General features: G+C 41.5%; 1 protein-coding gene across 2 annotated transcripts; it reads left to right on the top strand.

Annotated features, from left to right (window-relative positions):
• The first annotated feature begins 395 nt into the window (after nt 1-395).
• ACADSB (acyl-CoA dehydrogenase short/branched chain) lies at nt 396-15736 on the top strand. 2 transcript variants are annotated; one of them, XM_027655231.1, is made up of 11 exons: nt 396-470; nt 4185-4344; nt 4587-4687; nt 5346-5552; nt 5995-6165; nt 7101-7226; nt 7595-7687; nt 9812-9901; nt 11315-11452; nt 12192-12291; nt 12969-15736. In XM_027655231.1, exons 1-11 carry the CDS (start codon nt 429-431, stop codon nt 13037-13039), a joined length of 1299 nt encoding a protein of 432 aa, XP_027511032.1. In that variant the 5' UTR covers nt 396-428; the 3' UTR covers nt 13040-15736. The 2 variants fall into 2 exon arrangements, with proteins under 2 accessions (XP_027511032.1, XP_027511033.1); XM_027655232.1 differs by lacking the exon at nt 11315-11452.
• Nucleotides 15737-16240: the final 504 nt, after the last annotated feature.

The raw sequence follows: 16240 nt of genomic DNA, 5'->3' as shown, positions 1-16240 counted from the left end.
CTGCCCTTGTTAAACTCCCAGCCTGGCCGTTTCTGTGACTCTGTGCTTTCTGTGACTGTGTCCCCCGCCCACGGGGCTGCGCGCCGCTGACCCGGCCCCGCTCCCGGCCGGGCAGCGCGGCCCTCCCCGAGCGCTGTGCCCCCAGCCCCCCGCCGCCCGGCGCCCTCCCGGCACAGGGAGGAGGCGAGGAAGAGGGCAGGAGAGGCGAGGGAAGCCCAGGACCGGTCACTCACCGCAGAGGCCCCGCACCTCTCCCGCCTCCCGCCGCCGCCATGTTTGTTGTGCCTCCCCCGGCCCGGCCCGGCCCGGCCCCGCCCACCGCCGCTCTCGCGAGACCCGCGCGCGGGGCGGTGGCTCTGACATCACCGGGGAGGGGGCGGTGGCTCTGACGTAATGGCCGCAGTTCTGACGTCACGGGGCGGGTCAATATGGCGGCGGCGGCGGGAGCTCGGCTCCGGGGCTGTGCGAAGGTGATGCCTCAGGGCGGGACGGGCTAAGGGGGGGATGCAGAGCGTCCTGCCGGATAACGGAGGCTCCCGAGCCTGCCGGTGACGGGGCCGGGTCTGGGGGCTGTCGCGGTGCGGGGGCTGCCGGGGCAGGGGCAGCTCTGCCGGCGGTGAGGGGGGTTTGTGGATGTCTGCCATGTGGGTTTCTGTATCCATTCTGGATATATTCTGGAGGGGCGGTGTTGGGTAAGTTCGTGCCGAGAGTTCTGGTGAGTCTCGTGAAATGGCCTGTGAGGAGGCAGCACCGTCCCGGCAGCAGAGGGGCTTTGAGGTCTCCTTTACTTAAATCCCCCAGAGGGTGGTTGGGCACTGAACAGGCTCCCAGGGCAGTGGGCACAGCACCAAGGCTGACAGAGCCCAAGAAGCGTTTGGACAACGCTCTCAGGGACAGGGTGGGATTGTTGGGGTGTCTGTGCAGGGCCAGGGGTTGGACTGGATGATCCTTGTGGGTCCTTCCAACTTGACATATTCTGTGATTCCGTGGTTCTCTAAACACACCTGTGGCACTGGAAGGGGGATCAAAATAAGGAGAAAACCCGTGTTTGTGCCACGCACACGCTTTGACTGTGCAGGGTGAGAAGACAAGCTGGCCTGGGGCCTTCTCATGCAGCTCTTGGGTGTGTTGTGACACTTGAGTTAAGTCGAAATAAAGAAAAGCAAACTTCCCACGATGGGGCTTCTCTGCTGGAAGCAGCTGGGATGGGTACAGGAGTGGAACCCATCAAGGTAAGCAGACTAAGCTTAGGAAAACATTGCTTTGGCCTTTTTCTGTTTGTATCTTAATGCTCCCCCCAGGTCCTGCAGCATTAAAATCTTGTTTTAGATTGTAAAAGAAACAGAAGGAAACCAAGAGAAAGGGTCTTTAAAGAGCTGAGATGGAGGGAAGGATGGAGATAAACAGAAAAATCAATGTTATCAGCAACCCACAAACCAATTTTCAAATGCATGTGTTGAGCAGGGCAAGCAATCTGAGTCCTGTAGCAGCACAAATCATTACCTACAGAAAAAGAAGAGGAAGAAAAGGGCAGGGAAGCAATATCCAAGGATTTGGGTAATGTACAGGCACTTTAAATAACTACCTGAAAGTTAGTGATGCTGTATGACTGCATGACTTCTAAGAATAAAGAGGTAAACAGTAAAATAGTGACCTGATTCTGGGTTTTTTAAATATAAACGTTGAACTAAAACATAATTTCTTCACTGGGGTGTCGTTGCTCTGCAATACCTGTGAGTTGCTGCTCTGTGTGTGGGTGTTGCCAGCATAAGTCCCATGCCTTGGATCCATCCTGCTGGTTCTAAGACTTTTCAAGGTAACCTTGTTGGAAATGTTCCTTTTGTCCAGTATCAAACAAGGCTTCATTAAACCATGTCTGTTAAGTGTTGGAGCCTTTGTTTCTCTTACCATGGTCAGACACCTTTCCCTGCCACTCCCTGGGTTGACTGCAGTGGAAGAGCCTCCAAGGGAAAGTGATGGGAAGGAGGGAGAGCATGAGAAAGAGGGAAGAGAAGTGGCTGAGGGGACAATTCCTGTGGGTGCTCGCTCTCCAAACCTGCTGTGCTGGCTGTGACCTGCAATGACTCTGAGCTGTTTGTTGGTGTTTCAAAGCTCCCACGTGCCAGCCAGGCTTTTGGCAGGTCACCTCTGCTGGTGTCACCCCGTGCACTTGTGCCTGACCTTGCTGGACTGCTGTTAATTAAGTTTGTCCAGCTTCCCATGGGAGAAAAATCCGTGTATTTTTTGTGGTGTGCAAGATCTGTGCTTCGTGCTTTTCCTGGAGCAGCACCCTCGGTGTGTGTTGGGTGATGTGGTTGGTAGTTCTACATTCCCATGTCAGGTGCCTTCAAACAACAGCAGAGGTAACCCCAGGGTGTTGTGAGGGTGGTGGGGCCCTGGCACAGGTTGCCCAGAGAAGCTGTGGCTGCCCCATCCCTGGAAGTGTCCAAGGCCAGGTTGGAGGGGGCTTGGAGCAACCTGGGCTAGTGGAAGGTGTCCCTGTCTGTGGCAGGGAGTTGGAACTGGATGATCTTTAAGGTCCTTCCCACCCTTAACATTCTGTGATTCTGCTACCTGTTGTTGTTTCACCAGTACTGGTTTATTGCCTCAGTATTGCTGAGCAGCTTTTCAAAAAGTTCTCTACTAAGAAGGCACCGTGCACTTTCCCTGACAGCTCTTGGTCAGTACTGGAGAAATATTCTTGGTAATTCATCATATTTGTGCCACCATGAAAGAAAACTGCTCTTTTCTTTGTACTTCGAAATAAAGTAGTGGAAGGAGCAGGAATTATGTGTGGTTTGTAGCCCTGTAACTGCTGAGAAGTGCAGTTAAACAGATGTGTGTGTGTATACTTAGGTTTTTCCATCTCAGACTTTGCTAAGAACAGACTTACCCAGGTGGATGTTTGCACACCGGGGTGTTGAGTGACCCAACAAAGCTGCATGTTGTGCAAATAATCCATTCCTGACTGACTGCTTCCAAACAGGGTTGCCTTGGATTTAATCTCTGTGAAAACAACATTTTCTTTATTTTTGTGAAGACCCACAGTGACTCCAGTAACTTAAACATCATTTGAAAGCGTTGCATCTATTGCTGGTCATCCAGACTTTGTATTCATGAATCAGCCCCACTAGTCAGTACCAGGGCTGTTGAATGTGAATGATCATTGAATGTTCACAGCAATATTGTTTTCTATATTATCATTTCTTACCGTTTAGGGTTTTTTCTTATGTCATGCACATCTGCCTGTGCTAAAACCAGAGTTTCCTTATCATAGTAGACTTGTACTTCTTGTCTCTAAGACCAAAAGAGTTCATCGATCTGTTTTACATCACTTCTTCAGCCAGGGAGATGACAAGTGTTGAAAGCCAACATGAAAGAGAGTGAATTATTAGAAGGATCAAAGGAATTTTTACTTCCTGACCCCGAAGTTTGTGCTGTTTTTTGAGGAATGCTGCTCTCAGTGTGCACTGTGAAACTGCCCTGTGCTCTGGGAGCTACACAGGCGCCTGGTGAGGGCACAGCCAGTCGTTCTGCTGCTGTGGGGTTGAGGCTGAGTGCTGCCAAAAATGTTGGCAGGCATGTGCTCATATATTTTATGGCACAGCTATGTCTCCACTGGAGGTTTCTGTCAGCAGCTGTCTTGGTGAGACATTCCTGTCTCCACACTTCAGGCTGACGTAGCAAAAGTGACAGAAATCTGTAGCAAAGATCTGATCTGAGGGCATCAGCCACAGAGCGAGGTGGGTTTGGGCAGCTGTGAGAGCAGAGTCACTGTTCTGTTTTGCCTCTTTTGAGGCACAGTCAAACTGCTGCTTTTTTGAATCCTGCTTTTCAGGAGCACATTTTGCAGCAGCTTAGCTACTGTTGGCCCATTATTTTTGGAGCCAGATCATATCCATTATGCCAGCTTCTTTTCAGATTCCAGGAAATCATTCTGTTCTTGGAAAGTATATTGGCCTGCAAACCAAACTTACCTTTCTAAAGCCTGTGAGCTACTTGAGTAGGTCTTTGAACACTAAACAGTTTGTAGGTCCCCAAGAAAGAAGGAACCTATAATGCCTCTGTTGTCTGGATTGGATGTAAGTTCTGTTTCCCAATCATTTACTGAATAAAAACAATAGGTGTATTGCTGTGTGTGTACAAATCTAACTGTTTGCATGTTCTGTACTTCTTGCCAACAGCTCAGAAGAAATATTCCAGCATTCTTGGCTCCTTGGAGGTTTTCCCAGTGTGCCTTTAGATCCTCCAAATCGGAACTCAAGCCGAATCTTTCCAGTGATGGAGTTGTCTGTGCTCCACTTCACACATTCACTGAAGAGGAGACAATGCTGAAGAACATGGGTAGCTTTTATCTGTGCAGTTACAATTCAGAAATGTTTAACTAGAAGGGAAATTTTAGCTTAAAATCTTATTATTTATTTCTGGTTAAATGTTGGGGGGGGACTGTGCTTCACACCGTGTTTCTTTTGGGGAGGGTTAGGGAACATGTGCATAACCTGTCAAAAGTACCACATTCCTGTTATATTGATCCCAAAAGAGACTGTTGGAATACTTACACATTTTCTTTCTTCTCTTCATTGCAGTGACAAAATTTGCTCAGGAACGAGTGGCACCTTTCGTGCAAAAAATGGATGAGAACTCGAAAATGGAGGACTCCATAATACAGGGATTGTTTGAACAAGGGGTCTGCACACTTTTACTGAAATTTTTGTCCAGAAAGTAGCATCATTTTGTGAATCTCCAGCTGTGCCCTTTTCAGATTTTTAGATTTAAGGACTGAAGGATATAATTCAAATGAAGCAAGGAGTCATTAAAATTTTAGTTTGATCAACAGCAAGACAACTTTAATTTCTTTTTTACTTCATTATCACTCTCCATGTTATAATATTTTTTGCACCTCTCCCTCCCCCAAATCACATTATTATATATCTTTTAGTTCCTTGTCATCCCTTCCTTGCTTTTTTTTTTTTAATTAGATAAGCATAATTGCATAGAATGCTGGAAATGCCATGGCTGATAACTGTTGCTGGAAAAGAGTATCAGGAGTCCTCTATGCCCTGCTGGGCAGCCATGAGGACTTTTGTTGCAGATATCCTGGTATTCATTCCTGGATTCAGTTTTATCCTTTCCTGCTATGAGACCTAAAGCTGATCCTTAAGTTGTTTTCCTGCCTAAACAATTCTGTGAAGAACTGTCAGTTTGTTAAGGGTATTGAAGGAAAACGAGTTTTGGGGAAGGATCTGCAAATGCTCACATTCTGTGGGTTTTATTTTAGTCTCTTGGACTGAAAAGTTGTTGACAGGAACTAACAGATTGATGTATTTGCACCTTTTCCATTTCAGCTGATGAGTATTGAGCTTGGGGAGGAATATGGAGGAACTGGAGCTTCATTTTTTTCAACCATATTGGCAGTAGAAGAATTGGCCAAAGTTGATCCAGCTGTGTCTCTTTTATGTGAACTCCAAAACACACTAACAAATAAATTGTTTACCACATATGGAACAGAAGAACAAAAGAGAACTTACCTACCCAGAGTGGCTAAAGACACAGTGAGTCAAAGTCTTACTTTACTTAACTATTAAAATTATATTATAGTTTAGTAATGTTAGTGGGTTTTTTTTTTCACTGACTAATGTGTGACTGCAGCTCTGGAAAATATGTATGAACTTTGAAACACTGGTTAGAGCTGAGATCTGGGGTGATATAGATATATCCTGTCATCAGTAGCTGAGAGGTAAAAGTGGAAAGGCACTTATTAGTTTCATTAAAATTTAATTTACTGTGGAAAAGAACTGTAAAGCAGTTGACTTTGAGAAATGTGTAATTACTTAGTGTTTCTATTCTTAATCTCCGTATCTGAAACTCAGTTACTTTCATGCAATAGGTTAAAATGTTTGAATTTAAGAGACTTGTGCTTGTTTATCAGCATTTCCATTGCAGAATTTGTTACCTGTAAAAACTGCAATTCTTTTTTTTTCCTTCTCTTGACAGATAGGCAGTTTCTGTCTTTCAGAGGCTGGGTCTGGCAGTGATGCCTTTTCTCTGAAGACTCGGGCTGAGAAGAAAGGAGACTACTATGTTATCAATGGCTCCAAGATGTGGATTAGCTTAGCAGAAGATGCAGGAGTTTTCTTTGTGATGGCAAATGCAGATCCATCCTCAGTGAGTTGCATCTCAGTGACAGCTGATGTATATGAAACTGTGGATTTAGTATTAATAATCTGTGCACCTTTTCTTAGCTGGCAGCAAACCTTTAAAAATATTTCCCAACAAAAATTGAGGGCTTGCTGAGCAATTTAATAACTTCCTTCAGCCAGGGAAAATACAAATGCCAGAATCATAACTGCTGAGGTGAAGAGCACAGCCTGCATTGGTGATGTTCTGAGTGACAGCAGGACACACAGTCTGAGTCTTTCCAACCCTTCTCAGGGGAACTAAATTGGCACAACTGGTTAAAACATGGTATTGATAACACCAAGGTTACTGGTTTGATCCCACATGGGTCACTCACTTAAGATATTGGACTTGATGATCCTTGTGGGTCCCTTCCAGCTCAGAATATTCTGTGACTTAAGTGACAAGTTGCTGTTGTTAAAAGGCAAAATACAGCTTAAGCTGCATGCACTGGAAAACTAAAAAGTATCCTATAGTAAAGCATGTTCAAGTAAAAAATTACCTAGCTGAATATGCCTGTGTCAAGTTTTGTCCCCAGTTTGGATATGGGAAGTAAATTGAGAAGAGTCAACTGCAGACTTCAAAATCTTCTATACCAATATGGTAATTATCAAACACAAAACTAAATTGTTCAAAACTTTTATTTTTTTAAACTCCTTCCAGTGTCTCTATCTTAAAATTATAACTTGAAGATATTTATTTTTAGAATTAAAATTTCCTGATTTGACTTAAAAAAGAAGAGGGGGTTTTCTTTCATTGAACATCATGTTAAACCATAATTACCAGCAGACAAGGGTGCCAGTGCTTTAGTAATACAGTATTAAGCAAGTGTAAAATTTCAGTATTGGAATGAGATATTTGGACCACTGTGTGGTGATATTAATGTGAAAACCAGCCCTTGATTATTTTTTAATTCCCCCCAGGGCTACAGGGGAATTACGTGCTTCATAGTAGATCGTGACACAGAGGGACTTCACGTGGGGAAGAAGGAGGACAAGCTGGGAATCAGAGCATCTTCTACCTGCCCAGTGACTTTTGACAACGTGAAGGTATTGTAAGTTCAGCTGTTGAAGCGTAATTTGTGTTTGATTGGAACTTGACCACAGATAAGGAAAGAAAGTTAACTAAATTCCCTGGGTTTTATGCCTTAGATTTGGCATATTTTAACTTTTCCCTCCCAGTTCTCGAGGGGGTTCGAGTCTCTAAAATTTTGATGCAGTTTTTCTCAGTCATCAGGTTATAACCACAGGAATCAGGGAATGTTCTAATCAGATATTCTGGGGATCAAATGTCTGGTTTATGTTTTATGCCTTCGCTTTGGAGGAACATTAAATAAAACATGTGCACTGATTCATCTGTGAACCCTACGAGCAGTTGTAGAACAGAACTGGAATAATGGAGTGGTTTTATTCTTTAGGTTCCTGAGACCAATATCCTGGGACAGGTTGGACAAGGCTATAAGTATGCCATTGGACTGCTCAATACTGGCAGGATAGGGATTGCTGCACAGGTGGGTCATTTGCTTTATTACTGAATGCAGCCAGTTTGGATTGAAATTTATGAAATATTTAAAGCTATTAAGAATAAACGATTTAGAAAAGGCTTTATTAAAAGCTCAGCTACCACTAGATGTCACTGTTCCTATAGCTAAATTCCAGTAAAAGTGGGAACAACTGTTAAGAGGGAAAATTCTTTGGTGACATAAGCAATGGATTTAGAAAACATTAATTGGCAATTAGCTTGTCTGTGGTCGTTAACTTATTGCTACTGAATTATGTCAACATTCTTATCTTCCATTATGAAAATTTGTTTTACACAGAAAACTAGCTTTGGAAAATAGAACACCCTGAAATGTATAATATTAATGCTTCCAACTGTGATTGTATGGGATTGGCAAGTGTGACCTTATGCTGACGGATGTTTTCCCAACAACTTATTTTTAAAAGTCAACTTATTTTTAAAATAAACACGATTTTCTATAGCAGAACTGTTCCAGTTCATTGTTGTGTTTGAAAATTGCACCATGTGGCATCTTAGGGGAAAGTATTTGCTGACCTTGAAGTAATTTCAAAATGTTGTGTTTCTCTGTAAAGTCAGTTTTGACCTCAGATTGCTGCTGATCCCAGTGGAAATCAGGTTCAGTAATATAATAAAATTATTTGTGATAAGTTTTTATATTTTTAACTTACTTTAGCAAGTAATCTTTTCTTTGCTTCTACTTTGCTGTGCACTATGTCTGTACTACCAAACTCCTTTATCTTTTGCCCTAGTTTGCAGACAGACCAGAAGTAATCATCCTCATGAAATTTGGACTTTCCACGTGGCTGATAATTGGACTCACTTTTCCATCATTTCTAAAGATTACCTGTGATTAAACTTTGTCTGATTTGGCATTTAAAAAGGGCTGTGGGCCCCATTGTTCCCAGAGATATAAATAATATAGAGGCTCTGGCAGTAAAATACATGGTCTGGATTTTGCTCTTAATTACTCCAAGTTACACCTTAATTAAAAGTTAAGGTCAGGTAGTTGTTATATCTTAGGTACTACTTCCTTCAAATTGAGAGAAATGTACTTGTCAAGAGCAGCAGCTCTAAAGCCCTGTAATATTGAGTTTATTTTTTTGCAGCAGTAATAATTTTAAAAGATAATGAAGATCTTAAAAAATGTAATTGTCTCTTTGAAAACAGTTTCAGATAGTTTTAGTGCAAGGCAGCTGCACATATTGTTACAGGTGGTGAAGTTGGTGTCCTTGGCTCTTCTATATGAGTTTTATATATAACAAATCTGGTAATGGGGCTGATTAGCAGCAGACTGCAACATTTTCTTGGGTTATTTTCCTATGTATCATGGACTTTTTTTTCTAAAAACTTAAATGATTAAGGTAGAGATGATCTAGTCAATCATGTCTTTATCAGTTTAATATGTGGGTCTGCCCAAAAATACCCATGGACACCATTAAAGGTGGTTTGACTGAGCTGCTTGATGTGACAGCTGACTGCTTTTTTGTGGAAAGACAAAATTGGTTTAAATTCTTCTACAGTTGTTCTGCAGAGTTGGAAAATACTGGAAGAAATGTTAACTCTCCTTCCACTCCACTAATTTTCTAACTTCTGAAGGAAATTGCTAATTCTGGTAGTCTAGTGTCCTCTAGAAAATGAGAAATTATTTTGATTATGAAAATAGCTTTGACTAATCATTCAAATTATTTTTCCTTTAATAGTGTAATGTAGATCTATAGATCTTTAGTTTACAGTAATTTTCCCATGTAATTACAAATTTTCCCAGAAACACTTAATATTTATGCAACCACAGCTGACCCATAAGTTTTGTTCAAGAATCAGTGGTTTTCACAAATACTTACCTATTGCAAGAAATGGAATAGCATGAAATAGGCTTGTTCCTCAAACTCTTTTTTTATCTTAACTCACCTCAGTGTGTCTAATAACTGTAAAATTCTGGCTCTTGAGATTCTGTGTAGAACCTTTATTGTATTTTAGATTTGTGCAGGTAGGAACAAAACTGAGCTTTTCTCCTGAATATTAAGCTGCCTGACCAGAAGATCAACTGTTATCTCCAATAGGTGCATTAAATTAACCAGTTTTTACTGACCATATTCTTTATGATTTCTTACAGATGTTAGGACTGGCACAGGGGTGTTTTGACCATACAGTTCCATATACAAAAGAAAGAGTCCAGTTTGGGAAAAGCATCTTCGATTTCCAGGTACTTGTTAATGAAAATATGGGAAGTGCTCTCCAAGAAAGAAGTAGTTAACACAGTGGTCAGTAAAATGAGTAATATGAAATAACATAAAAATAATTTAAAACTTAAAAACATTATTGACATGACTCCTTTTGCTTGATAACTTATTGGCAGTTTTGAAAATATTGAAAATTATTTGAAAATAATACACATGGAACTCCCTTCTCTTCTGATTTTATTATCACAGTCTGTTGAATGTGTTCCAGTTTTTATACCCTTTCATGAGGGGAAGGCCTTTTTCTGGAGCCACTAGAAATTATAAAAAGATGAGGAAAACTGATTGAACTGTTAGATTTCCTGTGTTATACGAAGACATTTAGTTTTCATTATAATATCTGTATCTTACAACGAAAGAGACTCTTTGTTGCAGAAATGATGTATAGTTTAATAAGGAAGATACATAATTGTAATTACTGTAGTAATTTTCTCGTTAAAAGAAACCTACATCTCAGCTGAGGAGAAGGAACATTAGCACTACTCATAATTTATGCAAATTTTAGGAAGCACTCACAGATACCTAGGAAATGATTGGAACTGCGTCTTTTGAATGGGAAATGGAATTTCTAATTGCCAAATCATTTTGGTATTTTGACCTGCATATATATTTCTGCAAATCTGAGGGAACCGTGTTAATGTCCTAATAAGATGAAAGATTTCATTGTGGTTTAGACTACTAAATGTTCATTTTCAATCATCATAATGTTTGGGTCTTCTTAAATAAACCCATTCTTCTGTAATACCTGCCAGTTAGATGTGAGCTCCATCACCTTTTTCCTTCCCCTTGAATCCATTCCTCAGTCGTGTCCTCTGTACCTTTATTCTGCTCCTAACCCTTGCCTGGTGCCTCTGGGACATGGCAAGAAGTTGTCACCTTCCTAGTGCTCCACTTTATTCAAGAGGTGCTAGTTTGCAAGTCTTCCTGGGTTAAGCTCACCAGGGAACCAGGTTTGTTACTATATGAATGTCCTCAATAGACAGCTGCAGAATAAAAGCCCAGCTCTGGCCTCCTCGTGTCTCTGCAGTGCCGAGGAGGACCTTAAGGTTTGGCTAAAATTCTCCCTGATACTCAGGGGTGCAAATGGGTAAGCAGTAGGTAGTTCTCTGCTGCTGTCCAGCCAGTCAGGCAGGAAGTACCCCAGTCCTCCTGAAGCCAAGGAAAGGGAGGGAGAAAATAAGGAATGCAGTTCCTAAAAGCACATCAGTAGCCCGGTGGTTTTCAGTGTCAATAGGTCCAAAGGAACACGGAATTACTGGAATCCACCTGGATTTGGTAGATTTATTTTAGGGTCTGGGCGTGTTCCACGGTGAAGGGAACGGTTGTTGGTGGGAATTCCAGCGGGGCTGTGTGAGCTGTGTGTGTGGTGCTGGTTGCAGGGGATGCAGCACCAGATCGCCCAGGTGGCCACGCAGCTGGAGGCGGCGCGGCTGCTCACCTACAACGCGGCGCGGCTCGCCGAGACCGGCCGGCCCGTCGTCAAGGAGGCCAGCATGGCCAAGTACTACGCTGCTGAGGTAACCCAGCCTCTCCATCCTCTGGGGTCAAGGCACTGCTGCTTAGAAGTGCCTTCTGCTGCAAACGTGTAAACCTGTAATTCGTCTTTTGCTGTGAGATCTGTGGGTGTACTTTCGTCTTGTCCACCCCCGTCCCTGGGAGTGTCCAAGGCCGGGTTGGATGGGGCTCGGAGCAACCTGGGCTAGTGGAAGGTGTCCCTGCCCATGGAAGGGGGCTGGAACTGGGTAATCTTTAAGGTCCCTTCCAACCCAAACTGTTCTGTAGTTCTGTGATTCTCAGCCCGGGTACAGAATGTAAAGTAAGTCACTCTCATGCCTCTAAACAAATTTTTTAAAATGAAGCAACGACATTAAAAGAGGAAAGGGAATTAATATTTTCACTTCATCTACAGGGATTTAATTTTCTCAGAATTCTCTTTTTGTGGCGTGAGAAATGACACTGTGAGAGTTCATTTGTGATCATTTCAGCTCTGCTGGTCACAACTATGACAGTGCAACATAGAAACTATTGCTCTAACATTTAGTGAATTCTTGATGTGCTTTGATTTGGAAAAATGTCTTTTTTATTCTAAAATGGCTTGCTGAAGATGAATACAAAAATATCAACCCTTCCTTTTCCCACCTGTTCTAGTTACTGCCTTATTCCCGGGTTTGTTTTTCCTTTAAATAGCTACAAAGAATACGATTTACTGCCACTGTCAGGAAATTGAATCCTGTAGCTCTGAAACTATTTTCATAGGTTGCAACACTGACAACTAGTAAATGTATCGAATGGATGGGAGGTGTTGGATTCACAAAAAATTACCCAATAGAAAAGTATTACCGTGACTGCAAGATAGGTGAGTGACAGTTTCTTAACAAGTATTTCTTGTAACATTAGTGATTTTAAAGAGGATGAATGACTGGCTTTTTTTTTTCCAAGGTATTTTTTTCCCTAAGACTGCATAAACATGGTTTCAAAGGCTCAGATACAAGAATGTAAAACTTTAGGTGTAAATTCCTGTGTATGTAAGGCTAGTTAAAATGTTTAATTACATACCAATAAAATAGACACTAACATTGTGTCCCATTCTACTAAGAAAATTCCAGTTCAAAAAAATTTAAAATACCCACTTTGGCTTTAAGATCTGAATGTATGTGGAGTTCTATTTTCAAGATTCCTTGTTTACTGGAATAGTCTTTGGACCCAATACTGACATTTTTAACAATATTACCCTTTGGCTTTTATTGTGATAGCATTTGGAACTGCTTAATTTTTGTTGGCTATTTAGGAATTGCTTTTCAAGGAAATGTCTTATCATTATGTTGTGCCAGCCAGAAGAGTAATAAAACATGAACATTTATATTTTATAATATTATATATATAAAATTATGATTCTTTGCTAGTTCTTGCTCAGTAAAGCTTCACTTCATAATTGAAAATGTTCTAACTGGACTGTTAGAATGATATTTTGGTCTCTCTTCATATATTCACTGTGTTTTTTTAGTCTGCTAATTTATTTTCTTCTGATTTCAGGTACAATATATGAAGGAACCTCAAATATCCAGTTGAGCACCATTGCAAAAATCTTAGCACAGGAGTACTGAAACCATAAGGACTACCTTGACTGTTAAAGGAAATTATTTCCCTGAACACTCATTGTGAATTACCCATTTATTTGTAAACACAAAAAGCATTAATGACATCATAAATAAGAATCCATCATCACAGATGAAATCATAGGGAAAACCATGAATTCCCCATTTCAGGAGAGTGAGTAATTCACGTGAAATCCTGAATTCCACGTTCAGATCCGAAGTGTGGGTTATAAGTATTTTTTTTCTGCCTGAGAGACTTCCAGGATAATTCCTTGGATTTAGTTACCTTAGGTTATGGAAGCAGTGCATCTCCACTTGGGGATTTCAAAGTGAAAACAAAGGAAGCCAAATCCTTGGCATAACTGGTGGGAGAGGTTCTGTTAAGCCACCTGGGAGGAAGGGCTCTACAGGAGAGAGAGGAGCAGTGGTTTCCTCTCTCCCAGCTGTGGAGCTGCTGTAATTGAAGTAATTTTTACAGCAGCCCTTAGTGTGTTCTTAAGGATATCTTTGTAATTAAGCCCTTCCAGCCCCAATTTGTACTCCTGAAAGGTGGATAATATCCACCTCCCTTCCCAGCCTTCTCAGCTGTTAAGGGTTTTAATCTAAGAGGCTATTTATAGTTCTCCTTTCATAAAAGGTTGAGTTGAAATCTTTCTGAAATGGGGTTAAAAAAGCTCTAGTAGTTCTGCAAAAAGACAGAGATATAAGCTGGGTAATAGGAGTGCTGTGATACTACCTCACAGTGGCCTTTCCATGTTCAATGCATTTTACAAGCATTAATCCTCAGATCCTTCCTGGGAGTTAGGGAGGTACTGTTAATTTGCAGACTGGAAAACTTGCTCCTAAAGTTAGTGGCTCTCCAGCATAATTTTTCCCCTTTTGAAAGACATAAAGGGGCAGGGGGATGGGAAGTATTTGGGTTTTTTATCCCTCTCTGTTTACTTTAAAATGAGACATTTTATTTACTGCAGAAACCTCTTCAGTGCTGGAGAGCTAATTAACTAATAATCAAGAGACAGGAAGCTTAATATATGAAAAATCATCCTAATTGCTGTAATTGGCAATCTGTTTCAAGTGTTTTGGGGAGGGAAGGGTTGGTTTTCTGGTTTTGGCTGACTTAGAAGAATCTCATTTTTAAAGCTGCTGCTTACTGATGATTCACTTTGATTGGAGTTTAGAATGTTACAGGCTGAGACTCCCAAAGGATTTTTCTGGCAAAACTGGGGCAAATGACACTTAACAAGTAGGATTTTATAAAACAGGCAGATTGCAGTGCCTTACACAAAGAAACCAGCAAGGATGAAAAGCACCATTAAAAAGTTTTCTGACTTTCTGTCAGCTTCAAAGGGAACCAGCTACTTTAGTGAATTAATCCCCTCATATGCACACTTTGCCTGTAGATAGGCAAGGAATTACTGTGGTCATTGTCCTTATGCCAATAAAAAAGCCCCTCTCAAAGCAGTTTGATCAACAGCTTTGAGATTTTCAAAACTACAAGAGTAGGAGGGTAGACTAGATGTTTTCTGAAGTTTTCTTCTAGCATCATCATTAATTATTACTGTTGTTATTGTTATTTTATTTGTTATCATAATGACTGATGCATTTCAGGTGGTTTGCAGGCTTTCTTTCATAGCCCAGGAAACAACCTGAACATCCTCATCAGCTACTCAACAGTTCATTTCAGAAAAGCAAGGTCAAGCCTTTAACAAATGTTACAGCTGTAAATATTTCACATCTCTCGGTCATGTGTGGTGTATTTTGTACAGAGTTTTGAAAGAAATGTATGTCTTGTATTTGATATTTATTTACAAAATTCTGTGGAGGAATACGTGCACAAATCTATTTTAATCTCTGAGTTTCTTTCATCATTGTTGTAAAAGGACATGTGGAGAGCATTGGCTGTTCTGGTCACTGATTCTGGGAAGAGTTAGAGAACCACAGAGTGTTTTTGGCTGGCAGGGGCCTTAAATCCAGTCCCAACCCCTACCATGGGCAGGGGCACCTTCCACTAGACCAGGTTGCTCCAAGCCCCGTCCAACCTGGCATTATTTCATCCCCTTACCTCTAAACACAGATGTTGGTTTAGCAATGAGGAGTGCTGTGCTTTGTCCAGGGGCTGTTAAGAGCTGCCTGTGCTCCCCAGCCCCTGTTTGGTTCGAGGCAGGCATTTATGGATGGTCATAAACTGCATTTCTGCATTTGGCACTGTGGGCACAGGCTGCAGAGCTGGCATTGGGAATGTTGTGAGGCTTTCTGTGCTAATGACAGGGCTCAAAGCTGCTTTATGTCCTCAATATGTATTTATATTAGTGAATTTTCCCTTTTTATGCCCTCAGTCAGCCCATCTGATCTGGTCTGACAGCCCAGGTCTGTTGTCCTGGAACAGCATCTTCAGTATGAAACGTCACATATGAGCTTCTCTGCTTAGAGGAAAAGACCTGTATTGAGGATGTATTAAAAAGTGCCTGAATTTTATTTTTGACTTGATACAATACTAATCTTGTGTATTGGGTCATGGTTCTCTAATAATCTGTCATTTAAAATTTTTACCAGATCTTGCAGGTTTTTCACCAGGAGAGAGTGACTGTATCATCTGTCAGGTTTTTCTAGTTCTGTTCTGCTTGGTGATCAAGGTCTGAGGCAGATTTCTGCAGAAGGGTTTATTCACTACTTGGGAGATACTCAAATACAACATTTTATATCATGTTTTCTATGCTGTTGTTCTTTCTTCCATATTTTCTTTTCCCCACGTAAAGATTGTGTTAGAAAAGGCTAATGTGAAACACAGAGTAATTGTTCATTGGGAGCCTTTTGCTGTGTAAAGACTTTTCTAATTAACGTGTTATTGCATTTCCACCTGAAAATCTTTTGGTGAGAGACACATTTCAAGCTCTTCCTACCAAGTCTGAAACCCAGACTACTTTGAAAGCAGCTGTCTGACTTCCCTGGGCTTATATTGGATACACAAAAGCTGAAGAAATGTTTTTCCTCAACCCCAGAATGTATTCAGTGAAGCAATGTGTCAGATCTCCTGTGAGAGTTACGTGAAAGTGGTTACAGCTCCCACAAATACTTCATAAATATTTACCTGTTATGTGATCTCTGTGCAAAATGGGGGTGGAGGCACAAATCCAGGGAGAGCTGACTGGCAGATGAATGTGTACTGTACAGCTCCCAAAGAGTGTTCACACAGAGGCACTGTGTGTTGGA

Source organism: Corapipo altera, unplaced genomic scaffold, assembly GCF_003945725.1.
Source record: "Corapipo altera isolate COAL_440 unplaced genomic scaffold, ASM394572v1 180, whole genome shotgun sequence".
In the NCBI taxonomy this organism is placed as follows: Eukaryota; Metazoa; Chordata; class Aves; order Passeriformes; family Pipridae; genus Corapipo; species Corapipo altera.
This window is presented reverse-complemented; position numbering and strand designations above follow the sequence as displayed.

Excerpts from the sequence above, each read along its gene's own strand:
- ACADSB (XM_027655231.1), top strand. The coding sequence starts at position 429 with ATGGCGGCGGCGGCGGGAGCTCGGCTCCGGGGCTGTGCGAAG. Across the intron at positions 4,688-5,345 it reads AGGGATTGTTTGAACAAGGG|CTGATGAGTATTGAGCTTGG; the intron begins GTCTGCACACTT and ends TTTCCATTTCAG. Across the intron at positions 6,166-7,100 it reads CAAATGCAGATCCATCCTCA|GGCTACAGGGGAATTACGTG; the intron begins GTGAGTTGCATC and ends AATTCCCCCCAG.